Genomic DNA, 19,250 nt, shown 5'->3' with positions numbered 1-19,250 from the left:
GGAGGCTTTTGCTGTTGCCCTTCCTGAAGCCACAGTGCCGGGGGCTGAGCCAGAGGGAACCTCCCAAGGGAACCTTCCTTCAAGAGATCCAGGCCCAGAGGTGTGGGGGCCAGTGAACGGGGAAGATGACTGAGGCTGTCTGGGTAGCATGGCTGCTGAAAGACAAATGGGTACCTTCTAGATGAGCCCTGCTTTGCTCGATTAAAAGAAGGGCAGAAAGCAAATGAAGATTCTTTCTCTAAGCAGAAAGGCTCCTGCCGTCTTCTCTGGCTACTGTGCTGGGGGTTTGGACTGAGGCCGTAGTGGGACAGGGACAGTCCAGAGGGGCTGAGGAGGCTGAAAGAGCCAATCCCTACCCTAGGTTTGGTGCAGTTCCTCTGCCCAGGGAACAGTGCCCTAGAGGGAGGGAGGATGAAGGTGTCCTTCAGCCATCAGGCTTAAGGGAGACGGTCTCAAGACAAGTCACCCATTCCAACAGCCTTGAGACACACCTGTCACCAGGAGCCTCTGGTCCCAGTCCACAGGAGAGACAGCTGGCCAATGATCTATGCTTTGGCCTTAGCAGGCTGTGTGAAAAGGACCGGAGAACCAGGTCCAGCCTCTGCCTTCCTTAGGAGGGGTGGCTTTAGGGACTGGGGGGGTTACTCTAGATCCAGAACCTCTCCTTGTGGGCTCTCTGGGGAACAGGGCACTGGTGTGTGCTTCCCACGCCCTCTCAACTACCTTCCTCCAGGTTTGCTCAGAGAAAATAGGGGTTCCATGACCCACCAGGCAGGACTCCTTCGCCAGCTTTCTACTTTGGCTTTCCAGTGCCCCCGTGTCCCCCTGGTCTACTACCACCACCACCACATGTACCCACCATGCTGCCCACCCTGGGGCTACAGGAGTGGAACTTCCTGTACCCTTGGATCTGATTTTAAAGAAACATTGCCTATACATCAGAACATGCGCCTCCGTCCTTCTGGTGGATTGACAAATTAAAGTTTAAACAAAAGGTTCCCATCAAGGTCTTTCTTTGGGAGAAAGGTAACAACCATTTGGGCTTAACCCGTGGAGGGTGGAACCACGGAGGAGAGGCACAGCAGAGTGACTACCAAAGGGCCTAGATCACATGTCCATGAACTCAAGAGAATGCACCAGTTATTTTTAGCCTTATGGGAAAACAAGCCACTCGTGTAAGCCAGCCCACTTGCTATTGTCTGCAGAAGGTGCCAAGTTTGCTAAAAGCCAGAGTCCCAGAGTGCACAGCCCTGTAGCATGTCTGCAGGGGAGACTGGGGGAGCTGCCTGACCAGATGCCCTCTGGGAACTATGCTGGGAGTGAGGAGCTGCGAGGGGGAGTGTGATTCAAGCCATGCTGTGGCTGGGCCTGCAGAGAAGAGCCTCAGGGCTAGGCTCCCTTCAGTGGGCTGGGAGGGGGTGTCTTGAAGACAATGGTGGTACACCTTCATTAAAGCCAGCGGTGACTGTGAACAAGCAACAATGTGCCAGGAATGCTGTGGAGACCTGCGGGCCCCCAGCCTAGGTCGATACACAGAGATGCCTGCAAAGTGGCCAGCCTGCAAAGCGGCCAGCAGACATCCCTCTGCCCAGGAATGTACACAGGCCCGAGACACCTGCACCTGCTTGTAGTTCCTGAGGACACCATGAAGAGGTCATCTTGTCACTGACATCTCTACACTTGGCTGAATCCACCAAATTCAGCCCTCAGGGACTGGGGACAGTAGGAAGGCTGCCAGTGCCAGCCTTGCCAAGGCAGGCCCTGTGCTGGCAGAGGTGTGGGTGATTCTTGGTGCCATAGGAGAACTCATGGGCCCACCTTTCAGTCAACACAACCACCAAATGCCTACCCAGTATGGATGGCTTCTGGTCATCCCTGACCTATCCCCTGGTCCCGAAAAATGGGACACGGATTATCCCCAGAATCCCTGCACAGTGCCCCAAATGGATTAAGGCCACACGGTCTGGTGTCACTACAAGAGGCATCTCCCGAACCTTCCCAAGCCTGGGGCAGGGAGACCTGGGAGAGAAGGCACGGAGTAAACTAAGTAAAGGAGGCTTTGGGCAACTCCCCAGATGGAGCCTGAGTGAGGCCACAGCGGGCTCAGGCCTGGCACCCGACGTGAGGGGTGCAGCTGGCCCAGCCCTACTGGAGAATGGCTACCCAGCACTCCATGAGGAACAAAGAGGAGGAGACCAAACCAAAAACTTGGGCTACAGTAGTTCCATGGAACTGGTGGGAGGCCAGCTGTCGCTTGGGAGGTGTGGCCAAGTTGCCTTCACAAATTTGGGCACTGCGGGGTGACCACTGCTCCCTGGGAAGTGGGTGGGCTCCCTTTTGGAAGCTTTTTCCAAACCCAGGAGCCAGGAACCCCCTTGGAGTGACCACCTAAGGCCCGGAGGAAGGCCCATCCATGGCAAAGCCTCTGCCCCGGGCCTCGCCCACCGCCCCCGCCCCCTCAGTTCTTCTCTATCTGCTCAATGTCCAGCTCGCCGTCCAGAGAGCAGAGGCTGTTTGTGCAGGCTCCAAGGTCCTGCCAGGCTGTGGCCGGCTCCCCCTTCCTGCAGCAGTCCTCATCTAGACTGCAGCCATCCGACTCCTCACAGGACAGGTCCTCCTGGCAGGGGAAGTGATCATCGAAGGAATGGGGAATGGGCTCTGGAACCGGGGTCCCCACAGGGGTCCTGCCCCCTGGGTTGGAGGCTGAGAGCAATGCGGTCCAGGATCGGGTACTGCTGATGAGGGCGAAGGGGCTCTGGGAGCTGTGGTCTTCCACCCCCATGCTCAGGCAACTGAGGCTGCTGAAGGGCTGACAGTTCTGTGGAAGAAGAGATACGCTGGTCAGTGAAGGGGCCAGTCTCTTCTGGAACCTCAGTCCACACACCCCCAAAGCCCCACAAAGCCTCGGTGGCACCTCATCTGCCAGGCTGTAGCAAGTCCACCATGAAGAAGTACCCCTGGCTACTGAATGCTGTGTTGCTAAAAGGTATACAACTGCAGTCAGTCACTATATGAAGGGCAGAAATGTGATGAGGCCCCACTTGTGAGACAGGTCCGTTTGTGACATTTCCAGAAGACTCTTGGAAGGGTGGCCTGGCAACAGGGTGTCTGATCCTTGCTAAGGCCATTTCATTCCAGATGTCCCTCGTCTGGGATTGGTTCTAGGACCTCCTCCCTCTTCAGTGTGCAAATCCTTATATAAAAAATTACGTGTGCAGTCAGCTCCAGGGTTCTGACAATACCTGCTATGATGGAAATGCCCCGTCAGTAGCTAATACTGTGTTAGTCACACTTTCTGTGCAGATACATTTTTTATCTGAGGCTTTTCGTCTGAGAAGACAGCTTCAGGTGTGTGTGAAAACAGAAACAAGATTTTTTTTCTTGGTGGTGGTGCCTGAGGTTGGACCCAGAACCTCACATGTGCTAACTCTGCCCTCTATCACTGAACTACATCTCTCTCCAGCCCCGGCATGAATCCTCATGGCTACACTGTATTAAACAGAGCCAGTGAGTGACCCAGATTCCACATGTCCTTTCAGAGACACAAACCAGGGTGGTAGCGAGCTCGCTGACAGAATGCCACCTTTCTTATGTGAAGGGGGCTGCATCACATGGAACCATCACCAGGCTACACTGCGGCCATAATTCCTACCTTACCCATTTCCCATGACCGGAGTGAGGTGGGATGGTGCTAGAGATCTTCATCTGATGTCCCAATTGGGTATTCAGAACCATCCAGGGAGCTGGTTTAATACCAGTTCTGGGTTCCAGCTGGTGCTGAAAACGCTTTATATCTAGAAGGCAGTGGCTTTGACCCACACTGATGTGCAGGAGGAGGTCAGGCTCTGGCTGATTCTAGCCGTCACCAGTTAGGGGCCTCCAAAGCCTCATCTGAAAGGTGTGACAGACCCCACCTTAACTGCTGAGCCTCTACTAGCCCCAGAGAGGAAGTGTGGCTGCATAAGAGCTTCTCTCTGGCGGGGCACCGGGGGTAACTAAAGCTGGTGTCCAAGTCAGTCCTGTTTTAAGCCACTGACCAGAGTGTCAGCCCTGATACTGCACGGTGGTGCCACCGAACAGTTTAGAGATATGTGGGTCTCCTAAGCAGATATGGATCGGGGCTATGGCAGCAAGGGGCACTTTTGTCCTGCCTGACATCCCTCAAAGGCCCTGCAGCAACCGGGGAAAGAGGAGTCGGCTTTGGCTTCTCCCCAGTGCACAGGAACCTAATAGCGCCTGCTGCCTCTCACCAGCCGATGAAAGGCACAGACCTGTCCCAAGGGCCTCAGTCCTTTCAAAGGCCCAAGTGTTTGTGTCTGCTAGCCGCCACAGCAAACAGGCTATTAGAACAGGCTCAACAGACAGAAGATGAAAGATGTCCTCTCTAGGGGAAAGTGGCTGTGCCCATCACAGGCACACACACTGTTCTGATACTCCACAAGAGACACCCTTCTGATGGGTTCACTTTTCTCGGGATCTTTCAATTAAAGAAGAAAGGACAGGCTGACAAGATGGCTCAATGGATAAAGACACCCGCCACCAAGCCTGATGACCTGAGTTCAGTCCCCAGAACCCCCATGGTGGGAGGAGAACTGACTCCCCAAAGTTGTCCTCTGACCTCCACAAGCTTACCACAGAGCATCCCCCGCTGCCACGTGCCCAAGAAATAAATACCAAGAAATAAAAGAGAAAGGAACCAGCTGAGGCCCTGAGTGGCTCAGCTCCGGGTTCCAGGAAAAAAGGGTGGGCCACCATCTGGTCCTGAGACACAGGCCCAGGCCAGAAGACCCCATGGCCAGCTGTGAAGACCCTGCCGACGCTGGGATTAGATGTTTGATGTAGGCCCATGGTGAAGAAAGCATTCCTTCCTTAACACGGCAGTATCTGGATGTGCCTCGGGGATTCCTTCTGCCTCCCAGGCCACTGGCCTGAGCGGAGGGAGACAGAGCAGGGCACAAGAAAAGGACGGTGCAGCACTGGCAGTGCTCTGCTGGGTCAGACTGCACAGACGGACGGGCCCTGGGGGTGAGGCCAGGACTAGTCAGGGACTCAGGAACCCACAGGGCCCAACCCACCCTCCTGCATCCCTGGCTAAGTGGTGCATCTTTTTGCCTGAACAGGTGTGTAAGAGTAAAGAGCAACGTACAGTTAGCACCTGAGCGTCTCAAGTGCTCACTGACTGTTTGGATGGGTGATGCCAACAATATCTGAGTACCACCACATCTATTCTAGCCAGATGCCACAACACGCCTCATTGTTCTCTGTGAGCTGTAGCGTGAACAAAGGCCTTGGGGTAGACCCCAACAGAAATGCTCCCTGCACAGTGCTCTACAACTGTGCTCTCCTTCTCACCTTGCCGGAGCCATCCTGTCGCATCTAGATCTTGCCCAGTAGATGATCTAAGGTACAGCTAATAGGTCCCAACTTTGTGGCCAAGGTAACAGCATATGTGGTCAGACTGTGTGTCCCAAATTTATGTCGATGCCCAAAGGAATAACAAGTGGGGTCACGGGGTGTGCTTAGGTCATGGGGGTGGAGCCTTCATTGAGTTGAGGATCAGTGCTGTAAGGATTGAGGAAGCACGTCTCCCCCTTCATCATGTATGAATGACAATGAGAAGGCGTCACCTGTGGGGCAGCAATCCCTAGCAGTTGTGGCCCCTCTAGTGCAGAGATGATGATCTATCTCCCCGGCTCCTAGAGCCAAAGTCCACTCTATTGTTCCTAAGTTACTGGCTCTCTGCTTGCTGCTACATGAAAAGACTAGCAGTTATGTTATGCATGGGACATAGCCCATAGCAGGGTACTGGGGACCCATTTGCTGGACCTAAAAAGTGCCAAGGTCCCTCAGGCGATTTCAGGAGCAGAGTCAGCCTCATATAGCATCACAGCTTCAGCAAAGATACCTCAACCCGTGAATGTTGGTCTGTCTGTTAAATATGGGTGGCCAAGGGCACCCTGGGGCCACCCCTCTCCAACTGTCTGTAATAATTGAGACTTTCTTGCTTCATAGCAGGGAGGGAAGCTACATGGTCTGGGTGGTGCATCTTGTCCCGGGCAAACCACAGAACGCCACAGGAATCCCTAGTATTCCTCAGAGTCATCTATGTGTCCCCTCCCTGCCAAGCCAGTGCCACTTGGAAAACTCTGAGGTGAGGACTCAAAATTCAGTCATTTGGTCACTGTTAAAAATAAGAGCCAGCACTGAATGTTCCACTGGTGGCATGTCCCACCTGCCAGGGAATAATGTGGCTGCCACAGTGAGGCAGTGAGAGTTCTGTCCAGAATCCCACCCTTGGTAAGCCCACCCAGGTGGAGACACACACAGAGTTTAGCCATGCTCGGGCCCACTGTATCCTCAGCATGCCTGCCTGCCCTCCTGCAGCAGCTCAGGCTGCTCCCATGAAAACTGAGCGCTGCATGGGACTGTTGCTAGCCTGGAGGCCTGTGGACCCTCAAGAAGGTCTGGGGAAAGCACGGAACGGTAGAGTTCAAAGTGCCACACGAACCTATCATTCCAAGTTGAAATTGCTACCCTAGGACGTACTCTGCCTCACCCAACAACTTCTGTTCCTGAGGCCCATGGACGACGGGCCTCTCACTTCTTACAGGCCTGCTCAGCCAACAAGCTCAGTGGGAACTGTCCTTAGGGCCTCAGGCTGACGACCAGAGACACTGAGCCCACTCTTAGAGTCCACAAGAAGGACTATAGAACAAAATCATGCCCAGGGAGCTTTTCTACCAAACCAAACGGACCTCAGCTCTGGCCATCCCCAACAGAGGCCACTGACCATGCTGTAGCTCTAGCCTGGGTCTCTGGCTCAGCCCCCAGCCCCAGCCTCCTTGGGCCTGCCAGGCAGAAAACACTGCTCTCTCTTCTCCCAGCTGCAGGGCCTTTCTCTGCACAGACTTGTTCCAGCATCTTCCTTCTGGGTAGGAGGCTCTGGGCTGGGCAGTGATGAAAGCGGCTTGCTCCTGGGGTCCTTGTTTTCCGGGTATAAGCTCAATCCCAATCCCGAGGGAAACATGTCAACTCAGCATACCCTCGGCTCCTGTTGCCTGGACAGGGCGACTGCCCTGCCAAGCCTTGTGCCAGATCAGCTTGTTCCCTTCTCCAGGTGCTATGGGCCAACATGTCAAGCATGACGAGGGGACCCCAGGAAGATCTTCTAAGCTACCGAACCATCTGTTTCCTCAGCAGTGACACGGAAGGCTGAGTAAGGCCTGAGCAGAGCAGATGACAGCAAAGCCCCCAGGGAATACTGCCCGGGTGCCAAGGGCCCCAAGCTTATAAGCCCTGTCCCTCATACTTAGAAGTGGGCATCTGGGGACACAGACAGGCCAGCTGGTGGGGGGTGTCTGCCTAAGAACAGATGGCACAGCATCCTTCCCACCCTGTTGCAGACTTCAGAGGAGGAGTACAGGCAACCTAGATTCTAGAGCCGCAGGCTCTGGGCTTCTCTGGTGCCCTGTGGCCTTGCTTCCTGGCTCCTCACCTGGGAAATGCATTGTTGTTTTTGATCTAGCTGTGTCAGCGGGATATTTAAGGACTGCAAAGGCAAGTGGAGGATGACTGGGGGAGGGGGGCAGGCTGCTGATGTCCCACCTAGTTCCCCTGACCCACAAAAGCACCTACTCGCCATGGCTTGGCTGCTCCTTGCTCACAGCTGTCTCTTTCAGAGCCTGGGGGCTAAGAAGCCTGGAGGACAGCTTCCTCACAGGGGCAGCCCAGCTCAGGATGGACAGGGTGTCACAGGGGAAAGAAGGACTATCCTGCAACAGTGGGGTGACATCTCCAGGGCTAGCCATGCTACCTGAGCCCTAGGCAGAGGCCCAGCTCCCGTGCTGCCTCTATCCCCAGCCTTTCCGAGTCTTGTCAGCTTCCCTGCCCTCCACCACGGTTTCTTCCCTCCCTCCATCAACCACCTGCTTAAGAATCCCCAACTCAGGCTCTGTTTCTTGGAACTAAAACACGGTACCCGAGATCCGGCATGTGTGACCACAGGGTCTGTCACACATCTGCTCCCTAGTGCACTCCTCCCCAGGAACTCCTCCTCAGTTCCTTCCAGAGCAGGAATGCCACGCCCTAAGCAGCTGCAGCTGCTGGGCCCTCAGCACCACCACCTTGAGTCTGCCTGGGAGCCAAGGCTGCTGGAGACACCATCCCTTGAGCAGCCAGTGTTCCAGGCACAGCTGGTGGGTGCGTGAGGATGTCAGTGTCCAGCAGCAGTCGGCTCTGCTCACCAAGTGCGAGCACGCTTTCTCCTGGACCCACAGAAAGCCGTGTTGCGGGCTGGGGAGATGGCTCTCTCACTACAATGCTTGCTGCACACGCACAAGGACCTGAGTTGGAGCTCCACAATCCCTGCTTCTTGTTTTTGTGTTTGTGGAAGCCGGGTGCTGTGGTGCAGGCTTGTAATCCCAGAGCGAGGGACCAAGGACAGGCAGACCCTTGGAGTCTGCTGGCGACCCAGCATGACCTACTCAGAGAGAGGCCTTGTCAGGAGGCAAGGACGGGGGCTAGAAAGACGGACCAGTGGTTGAGAGCAGCTGCCTCTCTTGGAAAGGACTGGGTTTGATTCCAAGTACTCCCATGTCAGTTCACAAAACCACCTGCATCTCTAGTTCTAGGAGAGCTGATGCCCTTTTCGGGCCCCCACGGGCTGTTGCACACATGTGGTGCACACAAGTTCATGAAAGCATGCATACATATGAAAAAGAATGAATATATGAATAAACAGGTGGATAGCAACTGAGGAACACTTCCCAAGGTTAACCTCTGGCATCCACACAGGTGTACAAACATACAGACATCTGAACACACTCACACACATGTGCACATGTACATATACAAACACATAAGTGAAGATTAAAAAAAAAAACCCAAACATTATAGCCCTCTCTATGTTATAGGTCTTAGAACCACCTCAAATCCTGCTAAGACACCAGAACAACAAGGCCAGTCTGTGAGGTCAGGTGGGCAGCTGGCTCCAGTTGGCTTGCATAAGGCTGAGCCCTCAGATCTGCCTGGTGGAGGCACTTCCTCCCCAAGCAGACACTTGCACAACAGAACTGTGCAAGGATCTAAAAACAATAAACCACGAGACAAATTCTCTGTCTCCTTGGTGTTGGGGCTGACAAAGCATGCAGTTTCCCTGGGTTTGGTTTTGATTTGTTTATTTATTTATTTTGAGACAGAATCTCACTGGGTAGCTCTTGCTAGCCTCAAACTACCAGAGATCCACCTGCTCCTGCCTCCTGAGTGCTGGGATTAAAGGCCACCACACCTGGGTTTTGACACATCCTCTTCAGCAGGGTCAACAAGACTGCGCTCAGCCTACTTCCCTGTAGTGCTTTGGGCCTTTTTGAGCCCAGATGGCCTCCTTACTCTCAGGAATGTGGGGACTGCTGACTGGAAGACCTGGGTGGGAAGCCAAGGACTGAGACTCGGAACTGAAATGAGAGGTGGTCCTCGGGGGCCCTGACAACCCTGCTGATGTGGCTCCAAAGACTCTGGGCTCTTCCCAGACCACAGGTTCCAGAAGCCAACAGACTGATGGGCACAGTAAATACCTGTTGTGTGGAAGCCAGGCCTATCACTGGGGAAGTTCTCTCCTTCCTTCCTGGGCCACTGCTTCCCCAGTGTCCCTCTCCAGGAGCCAGCAAATGCTCTGCAAGAATCTGGCTCATGCTAGGGGATTGTGGCACCTCTCCCAGGAGCTACGCCAATGGGTGACAGACTATAGAGCCTATTTCAACTCAGGTAGTCATTCGTCTTTTCTTACCAACAAGGGAACAAAGACCAAGAGACACGATGTGCTTCAAAACTCTGGCAACTGCCTCCAGGCCAGAAAGGCCAAGATACAGCCAAAGCCAGGTATGCTGTCTGGCTGCTAAATCATGTTGCTCTCAGAGTCAACCTAGGAAAAGCACCACAAAGGTAGCGATCCCCCTTCAGGACCTTTCTGGCCACAGCCGCTCTGGGCCTTGGCTATCTCTGCTCTGGAACTAACCCCCTTGCTGCACTTCTGGGGGCCACCTTTCCGTTACATTCTACATGGTCTAGTCCTGGGTAATGCTGGAGGCTCCAGAGGGTAGGATGGACTGTAAGAAAATGACCTAACACAGGGGTTGTCATTTTGGAACAGTCCATTTACAGGCACAGCCTAGGAACCTGGGATTGTGAAGAATAGACCTAGGGCTAGCAGCCTCAGCCAGATACCAGGCCCAGACCCAGGGAGAATAAAGGCAAGGTCCAACAGAGGTCTCTGATGTCACCCATCAAATAAGGTGCTGTCAGGGAGAGGCTGCTTCATAACAGGAAACTCCAAAACTAAACCACCTGACTCGGTTCCCAAGGATTGGCTAGAGTGACGTGCACTGGACCAAACCTTCCAGATAGGCCAGAGGCTGGCCCTACTCCAGTCAGCTCACTGCTCCCAACATGTGCTCTGGATCGTCCAGCCATGTGAACTCCCTCTGCTGCCAACAGTTCTGGCTACCCAGCTCCTACTGGGTAGGCTTTCCTTTCACTGGCACACTCTTTCTCCCCTACTAAATCCAACCTTGCACACCGTGTTTTGGAGCAGACCTCAAATTCCTATTGGTACTCTGTTCCCTGCCAGCCATACAGGGAACCCTGGTCATGCCCCATAGCATAGTTCAGGGACTACCTCACAGCGTGGCTACTGAAGGGCCCAAACCTAGAGTGTTGCAGGTAAGAAGAGGCCTTGGAGGTCCGGAACCCTGCAGATTCCCGGAATGGCAATTAGCCAGTGTCCCCTCTCTCCTGGCACCCGACAGTACACATTGATGGTCGCTGTTCCTGCTCTAGGCCCCAGGATGGCAGATGGCATGCCTGAACACAGAGGGTGTGGAAGCCAACTTCAAGGGCCTCCCTGAGCCCTCACCATTGGAAAACAAACATTTTGTTTCTGCAACGAACATTCCACTCAGCACAGACTCAGGAAGGAGTTTGTGAAACCACTTCGCTCACAGTTTGGTGTGAAGAGGCTTCTTTGCTAACAAACGTCAATGGACCTTTCCAAAGCACACAGGGATCTGGCTGGGGGCCAAAGCCAACGCTGTCTGAGCCCGCAGCCCTCAAGGGCAGTGCTGGCCAGCAGAATGTCCAGGAGCACCTTCCAGAGCAACTCTGGGGCACAGAGGTGGGACTAGGTTCCTCAGAAAGGATGATGAACCCTGGCTGGTCTCAGAAGCTGTGGTCCTAAACCACTGCACCTGGGGCCAGGAGACAGTGCTGATGTGCACCAGGGCCTTCTCAGCTCCACCTCTGGGGCCCTTTATCCCCATTCTAGATACTGTTATCCGTGGAACACAACTCAGAGAATGGGAATCCATACTGGAAACGTGAGCCAGTGTCGGCCATCTCACTTTACAGAGGGGCCAATCAAGCCTGGAGCAGGAAGGGACTTACATAGCCAATGGATGTGCAGTCAGCTCTCCCAACCGTGCCCGGACTCAGAGGACCTGGGTGGCCCACAGCAGGGCACAGCCAAGAATCTGAAAGCTCAGCTTTGGTTCAGACTCTGTACTCAACTGCCCTAGTTTCCAACAAAATACCGAGTAAAGACCAAGAAGACAGGCTAGCCACACAAAAATAAAACACCTAGGAATAAACTTCTAAGACTGCATAAAGTTGGTGAAAGACAACCTTAAAGAGCATCCAACAGGAACTCAACAGACACTGCCTTCCTGTACCAAGGATGGGAAGTCACAACTGGTTCTCCATAAGTCAGTTCACAAGCCTAATGTGACCTCAGCCTGAGGCATAAGAGCACTCCTGCACTCATGGTCTCAAGCTGTACAGTTATAGAGAGTTTTCTGAGCTTTGAGATAGGGTCTGACTGTGTCACCCAGGCTGGTTTCAAACCCTTGATCCTCCTGCCTCAGCCTCTCAAGTGCTAGGACTATAGGCCAGTGCCACCATGCCCAGCTATTTCGTTCTTGATGGGAAAAGAAACAGATGACATGAGCCTGGAAAGTTCTATAGCCAGCAATACAGGCTCATTCTACCAGACCTCCCCCCCATACCAAATAGTACGTTTAAGCAAAGCCTCAAGAGCTAGAAAGACACAGCAAGTGCCCATGTCAGTGGAGCCCAAGATAGCAGAAGACCATGTCCCAAGTAGACACGGCACAATACATGGCAGCAAAGCAATCTCAAAATGGGGACGAGAAGCTGGGTCTCCAGTTGAGACAAATGGGGGAGTGTATTGAAAGCAGCAGAGTGGCTCCACATTCAGAGCATGCACAAGGACTACAGACCAAAGACCACAACATAAAGCCATAGAGGACTAGAAGGAAACGAGAGGACTGCTTCCTCATCTTCAGGTTGACCGTCCTTCCTAACTCAAAATCCAGAGCCATTAAAGAAATAATTAAATATGACAAAAACAAGTACATGTCAAAAGATGCCAAAGGCAGCTGGCGTGCACAATGATTACGATGCTGCCGCGGAGCCGCTGTACCGAGCAGTCTGATAGTTCCTGAAAAATGCCAAACAGCGCTTCCTTGAGATCCAGCAGTTCAGCTCCGAGGTAGATGTGCAAAGTGTGCCCTGTAGAAACCCGTTCCTAGTGCCTCTGTTGTGTCACTCATCATGGCCACAGAGGAAAAAGGATGCAAAAGCTATCAGAAAGGAGGAACTGAGAACGCTAGAGTGTGGAAGCTGTGTGCAGAGTGAAAGAAGCCAGGCGTAAAAGGATGTGTGTTGTGTGATTCTGCTTATGCATAATGCCCAAGATAAAGGAGTCTGCAGAAAGAAGACAGATCAGTGTTTGCCAGCGGCTGGGGAATAATGACCAGTGGGTACATCTCTGCTTTAAGAAGCAACAAAGTGCTTTAAAAATCGATGTGGTGTCGGCTACAGAGTTCTGTGAATAAGCTACAAACCACCCATTGTACATGACAAATGTATGAGTAGTGTGGCATATGAATTATATCCCAGCAAAGTATAAGAATGCCAGAGTCAGAAAACAAAGAACAAATTACACATAAATATTTGTAACTCAAACCACAACCAAAGTTAATCTCCCTAATATTCAGTTGGGAAGAGACAGATCAATAGCTGTTTTTAAAAAAGGCCAGTGACAAGAACACGGAAAAGGGACACAGATGCTCTCTTAAATATGTGAAAAGACACTCAACTGATCCAGAAATGCAAACTAATAACAGTAGTAAGCCGTGATAGGTACAGGTCTACAGCACCGCAGTGGGAGGCGGAGGCAGGAGACTTCATGCACATTTAAGGGGCCGGCCTGCTCTACACGGTAGTCCTAGGTCAGCCAGAACTACACAGCAAGACTTTGTCAAAAAACGGGGAAGGACAAGGAGCAGAGAGAAACAGCTGTTTACCTACCTATCTGGCTGGCCAAAACCCAATGTTTGACGTGGGGGGGGGGGGCGGGGGCGGGGGCGGGGGCTTGGGCGGCAGAAAGCAGACCATCTAAATGTGGCCAATCACTGCTCTTGTGACATGGACCTGACCTGTGACCAGCAATCCTACTGGAGGGAGTGCATCTGATGGGAGATATAGCTGCCACATCCCAAAGGAGTCACACATATTGCAGAACACTGCTGAAGCAGACTGGAAACAGGACAGGTCCATGATGGAGCCCGGAGGGAGGCCAGGTAAAAGCAGGCTGACTCATAAAATGAACAGCCTGCAGCTAGCTGGGGAAGTAGAGGGGGCAGCTCACGCTGGCCACAAAAACACCTGTGGGTGCTGGGCTAAAGGGATGGATCAGCTGTTAAGAGCACTAGCTGCTCTTCCAGAGAACAAGGGTTCAATTCCCAGCACCCATATGGAGGCTCACAACTGTCTGTAACCCCAGTTCCAGGGGATATGATGCTCTTTTCTAGCCTCCATGGGCACCAGGCATGCACATGATACATGGATATACATACAGACCAAATACCAATACGCATGAAATATATAGGTGCAAATGGAAATGTACAGTTTGAATCCTTCTGTGTAAGAACAGAGAATAATGACTGGTGATCTCTATGTGGTCTTGTACACAGAAGCATGATGTCATTTGGATGATCAATGTCCCCTAATGGCCCATATGTTGAAGGCTCAGAACCCAGCCTGTGCCACTATTGGGAGGGGGTGGCACCTTGGTGGTGTGTCCAACTTTTTGACATTGCAATTCATGCCCTTGACGGGAAAACTGGGACCCCAGTCTCCTCCATTTCCCTTCCCAGTGGCCAGGAGCTAACCAGGCCCCTCCTGCCATGCACTCCAGCCATGAGTCCGCGCTGCCACACACTCAAGCAACCATGCCGTAACCCTTTCCTCCTCCTAAGGTGTTTATCTCTGGTATTTCTGTCACAGTGACAGGCAACTGAGCCTTTGGGAAAATGAGGATTTCTTTGTATACTACTCTTAATTCCCAAACTTGAATGCGCTGTTGAAAAATGTGTCTGTATAGCTTTTTATTTTAGGAGAGGACACCCTAAATTAGGGATGAAGGACAAAAAGCTTAGTCAACTTGTAGTTTTTTAGGAAGGAAGCCTTCACCCTATCTCCATGTGAAAGCTTTTTGGTGAGTCTCCTTCAAAGTTCATTTTTTTTTCTTTCCTGTTCTTTTTGGTAAGAATTTTACAAAACTATATGGACAAAAACAAACAACAAGAAAAACCTACCAGGCCCAGCTTCCTTTACCTAGTATCACCAATTAAATCTGAGTTGGGATGAGAAAACAAGAACCAGGGGGCCATACCTGTGTGGACACTTGCCTGTTGATGGTCAGCCCAGTGCCTTTGTGCATGGCCACAGGGTCCTTATGCAGAACACAGGATCGGGGACACCCTGGTGGACATTGCTGCCATGAGGTTCCAATGTTCTTGCTGCATCTGCCTGCCTGCCTGTCCAGGGCTAGAACGGGGCTTCCTGTCCTGGGGGAGATGTTGCTTTTTAGACTCCCAAGGCAGTACCTGACTCACCCGGAAGATCTCCAGAGCATGTAAAGAGAAGTCTGGCTTGTCACAGGGTTCTGGAGAAACACTTCAGCACAAATGTGGAAGACACACATGGGCTGGTGTCTATATTTTCAATGTGTGTGGCAATGGACCCCAGTTCCACCCGTCACATCTCCACCCCTTCAGATGAGGTTCAGAGGCCAAGTTCAAAGGGCTAGACTCAAGTTGGGAGGGGAAACGCTAACTCCTAAAGAAAAAGCAAGCAAGCATTGTAGAAACAGTTGTCTCATTCCTGTGACCTGCCCACCTGGGCAAAGACAAATCAGAAGCAGTCCCCAACCCTCCAAGTCTGTCCTTTGTGGCTGGCAGTGTGTTTTCCCTCCTGCCAGGGGCCAATCACAGTAGGGATGGATCTGCATGCATCCCTGGGGCCAGTAGGCACACCTAGCTTTTCTGAGTCTCTGTCCTCTGGGTAGAAGTGCTTCCAAGGGTTTCACCTTGCTGACCTCATAGCAACTAAACTCACTTATCTTTGGGAAATGCACCATACATCATAAGATAGCTAAAATGTCCACCAACCCTGCCCCCACCAAGCGCCCCTGGAGCCTCTCTGTCCAGCAAAGGGAACCCCATGTCCTCCATGCTGCAGCCCCACACCTGGGCAGGCTGCTAGAATCCTACTGGGTTATCACCTGCATAGACCTCTGCCAGGGAACCAGTATATATTAATTGACTCTGATGCCTGCTGGATCAAAGATGGATGGGCCGGTGGGTGAATTAAAGAGATTGAAAATGATGGACAAGGAGCTGGGGTGAAGCTCAGTGGAAGGCTTAACGTGTGTGAGGCCCCGGAGGGAAGAGACGGACATGTGGGGCATAACCTGGCTCTGACCTTACAATTAGTATCTCTTTCATGCATGCTATCTCTAACGTGGGGAAACAAAACTGCACTTTAAGGGCCCGTATCCAAGCTCAGATGAAATCATGTGCGATGCTTGGCTCAGAAGGGTTGAAATAACACTTGATGGTGCCCAGCAGCACCAGGCGTGATGAAAAACAATCCCAAGTGAGGCAGAGTGGGGACCCACCGGCTCCACTCACAAGCCGCCAAGAGCAGACCCTCTGGCGTGTGGGCTGTGGAAAGGAAGGAAGGAAGGAAGGACTGCACTGGTTCTCACTGACCACTGGAGTCCTGTGAGGCAAGCGCAGGGCAGCATCCAGCTGGGCTTGGCTGGCATGTCCCAGCATGCCTAGGCAGGGTAAATGGCTAGGGACATGCCCACGGGCAGCGGGTGTGGCAGGACATTCCTGGGCACATTCTGCTTCTCTGGGCTCAGCTGGTTCCACCCACAGAGCCACAGGCGAGTGGCGGGGACAAAGCACGTGGCTCCTTGATGTCCTCTGAGCCTAACAGGAGGACCTGTTAGCGAGGGCTACCTTTCTCAAGACTTTACGTGGAAGTAAATAAAACACTTGCTTGGCTTTAGTGTCCCGGAGAAAGAGGCACCCTGGGCTCTTGCGCACCAGGCACCTGCCAGGGATGGCCTGCTTTCTCACCTAAATAAATAAATAAAAGGAATGGTACTGCTCACCTTGGGGATTGCATGTAGAAGCTCCAAGCCCAAGGCTTCCCCATTTGCATGCTCCACCACAGGCTCTGGAAGGGCTGGCCAGGGCGGGTCCACGGCTTTGACTTTCCCAGGGACACACCTCAATATAACTGTGCATTTCCTGACAGGTTTATTTTTCCCTTTTGTTCATTTCTGTCTAAATGCTTGGCAGGCAGGACCTAACAACACAGCACCTGCATCCCTGGGCATTTAGAAGACCCCAGAGAACACTGCCCTGTCGGGTGTGGCTGCCACAGACATCTTTCCTGTAACCAGGCCAGGGAGATCTTCATGAAGTACAGGAAAGCTGGGCCATGCATGTGGATAAGTCCACAGGGACTGTCTCGCTCTCGTGCTAAACACCTTCTCTGGCTACTGTGATTTATATTTTAAAAAAGGGGGGCAGCTTTGAGGGTAGGGTAGTGGGGGACAGAGATCCAATTTTGTCTCAACAGATGGACAGCCTGGCATGGCCCAGATGCTACCTTCACAAAGCTAAAACCTCCTTCCTACAGGACAGCCAGCCTGGAGTGGGTGCCACCTCGGTGGCCTGACAGACGGGTGTTCAGGCTAATTCACAGCCATTGTGCTCAGTCACAACCACAGCCAGACTTGTTCACTCAAACTGGAACACTGTAGGTCGGTGCCCAGTGGAGACACGCGTGCACTAGTAACTGATGCTCACAGACATGGGGATGCTGACACCAGGAAGATTAGCTGCTTTCTCCATCTTGGTTCCCACTGCACAAGAAAGCAGGAGCCACGGATGTAACTATCGGGCAGGCTGGGGTGAGCCCAGCGGAAACCCTTAAGCTGGCACGCACCTCTGGTACCCAGGCTGACCATTTCTCTACTTCCATTTTCTTGTGCCCTTTCCTTGCTAATCTCCACCACAGTCCCCTCTAAGTGGGACTTCGGGGTTCACACAGAAGCAAGAAAAACCAGCAGTCCCGAAGGGCCTGAAGGGCCTGACGGGCCGTCCCACCACAGTCACTCACGCGATTTTCTCACTACTAGCTGGAGGGTATTACAAAGTGAGGGAGACAAAAGACCGAACGGCCCCTCCCTCCGTGGCTGACAAGAATATGTGTCTTGAGAGACGCCATCTACTGTGGCGGTGCTCAGGCTAATGGAGAAGCAAGGAGCCCACTGGCCCAGCTGAAAGCAAGAAAGCAACTTCCAATGGATCGGAGGAGCAACATTAATTGCAGCTTTACAAAACTCTTTTCTTTGCAGCAAGGCAGGGCCGTGGGGCCACTGAAGCCCAGGCGGCTTCAGCAGCTCCTGCTATTCACTGCTTGCAGGTGGCTGACCAATTTCCCAGGGCTGCTCGAACGGTGACTGCGCCCTGCTCTTTCAGCATGCCGGCAGGAATCCATACAGGTCCACTTAAACCAGTCTGAAACTGTGAAAGGCTCCATCCCTCGCCGCCCAGGCCCAGCGGCCCAAACAGAGCCCTAAGAGGGCTGGAGGGCCAGCGGGAGAATGGTGCCAATTAAAAACCCAGAGCCTGTGGGCCTTTCTCTTTCTTGTTTTCATTCCTCCAGCTACATTGTGTCCACTGGCAGCAGGTTCCAAAGGCGAAGCAGTCCATTCACCTCCCAGGGCTTTGGAGCCTCCCCCACTGAACTAAGCCAATTAAAACCAGGGTCCCTTCCCTGCCAGCTTGAAAGATGGGGTGCAACTGTGCACACTGAGAGGATGGGTCCCTTCAACCTCCTTCCGTTCCAGAGAGGCACAGGACACATGGAGAGGGCAAGGCCCCACCTGAACATCTAACTCTAGAAAAATCCCGTCCCTTGAACCTCTGGAACGTTCTAAGGCTGCCTGCAAGTGCCAGAAGCTCCCAAACTTGGCAAGCATGGGAGAAGGAATGGGTTGGTCTGTGGCTTACACTTCTCCAGGAATGACATGATCCCAGGGACTTCTGTCAACTGCGTGGTGGCAGTGCCCGTGGGGGAGAGTCCGCTGGCCCATCGGTGGTGACCACGGAGACTCATAGCTGGGCAAAGACAGGACCTGGGCCTGGATATTTTCTAGCCGCTTACCCTGGTTACTAAGCACCTTGAGCCGATTTCTATAACTGGACACTGGTAAAGGCTGGCTTGCCAGTTGGCTGGCTCAGCATAGTTACAACTTCCTCCAGTGACAGCAGAGACCACAGCCACTAACCTAGCAACACTAGTAACAGAGCCCTGCAGGTGCTCTGCCAGCAAACCCAGGAGCTTTGAGTCTTTGGAGGCCAATGAAAGCCCCCAGGGGTTGGGGCTAGCGGGGGAGGGGGTGCCCACTGCCCTTCCCTCCTTTCCTTTAGAATTCCAGGACAGCTCTTAGCCCAGACATGGATGGAGATGTGGGTGGCAACTCTGTTCTTTCAGCAAAGCACACGTTAATTCCAGCTGACCTGCCTGGCATTCAGCAGCCTTCTGCAAATTAGCAGGGTATCCGAGTTGCTGAATGCACAGTCCTCCCACCAGGAATGCCTCCAAAACGCTCTGCTCAAAGGTTTCGGCCACAGAGGAGGCCCAGGAGGGACCTCCCTGGTTTGCTGGAAGGGCTCAGGATTCTGGTTCCCAGAGGGCTGTAGGTGGGCTCTGGAGAAATCAGGACAGACCCAGAGCTTGACCTAGAGGTGGGGGTAGGGCTAGGCAGCAGTGTGGTGGAAAGGTGGGGGAGGGAGACAGGAGGGCCATGT

At 53.0% G+C, this 19,250-nt stretch overlaps 1 protein-coding gene across 1 annotated transcript in view; it reads right to left on the bottom strand.

Annotated features, from left to right (window-relative positions):
- Positions 1-2,208: 2,208 nt before the first annotated feature.
- Fam53b (family with sequence similarity 53 member B) overlaps positions 2,209-19,250 on the bottom strand; it is a 61,921-nt gene continuing 44,879 nt past the window's right edge. Inside the window, exon 4 of the mRNA XM_059265375.1 lies at positions 2,209-2,818. Within this exon, the coding sequence (XP_059121358.1) occupies positions 2,459-2,818 (360 nt within the window). The 3' untranslated portion in view covers positions 2,209-2,458. The remainder of the gene's footprint in view (positions 2,819-19,250) is intronic.

The sequence above is a fragment of the Peromyscus eremicus genome, chromosome 1, assembly GCF_949786415.1.
Source record: "Peromyscus eremicus chromosome 1, PerEre_H2_v1, whole genome shotgun sequence".
In the NCBI taxonomy this organism is placed as follows: Eukaryota; Metazoa; Chordata; class Mammalia; order Rodentia; family Cricetidae; genus Peromyscus; species Peromyscus eremicus.
This window is presented reverse-complemented; position numbering and strand designations above follow the sequence as displayed.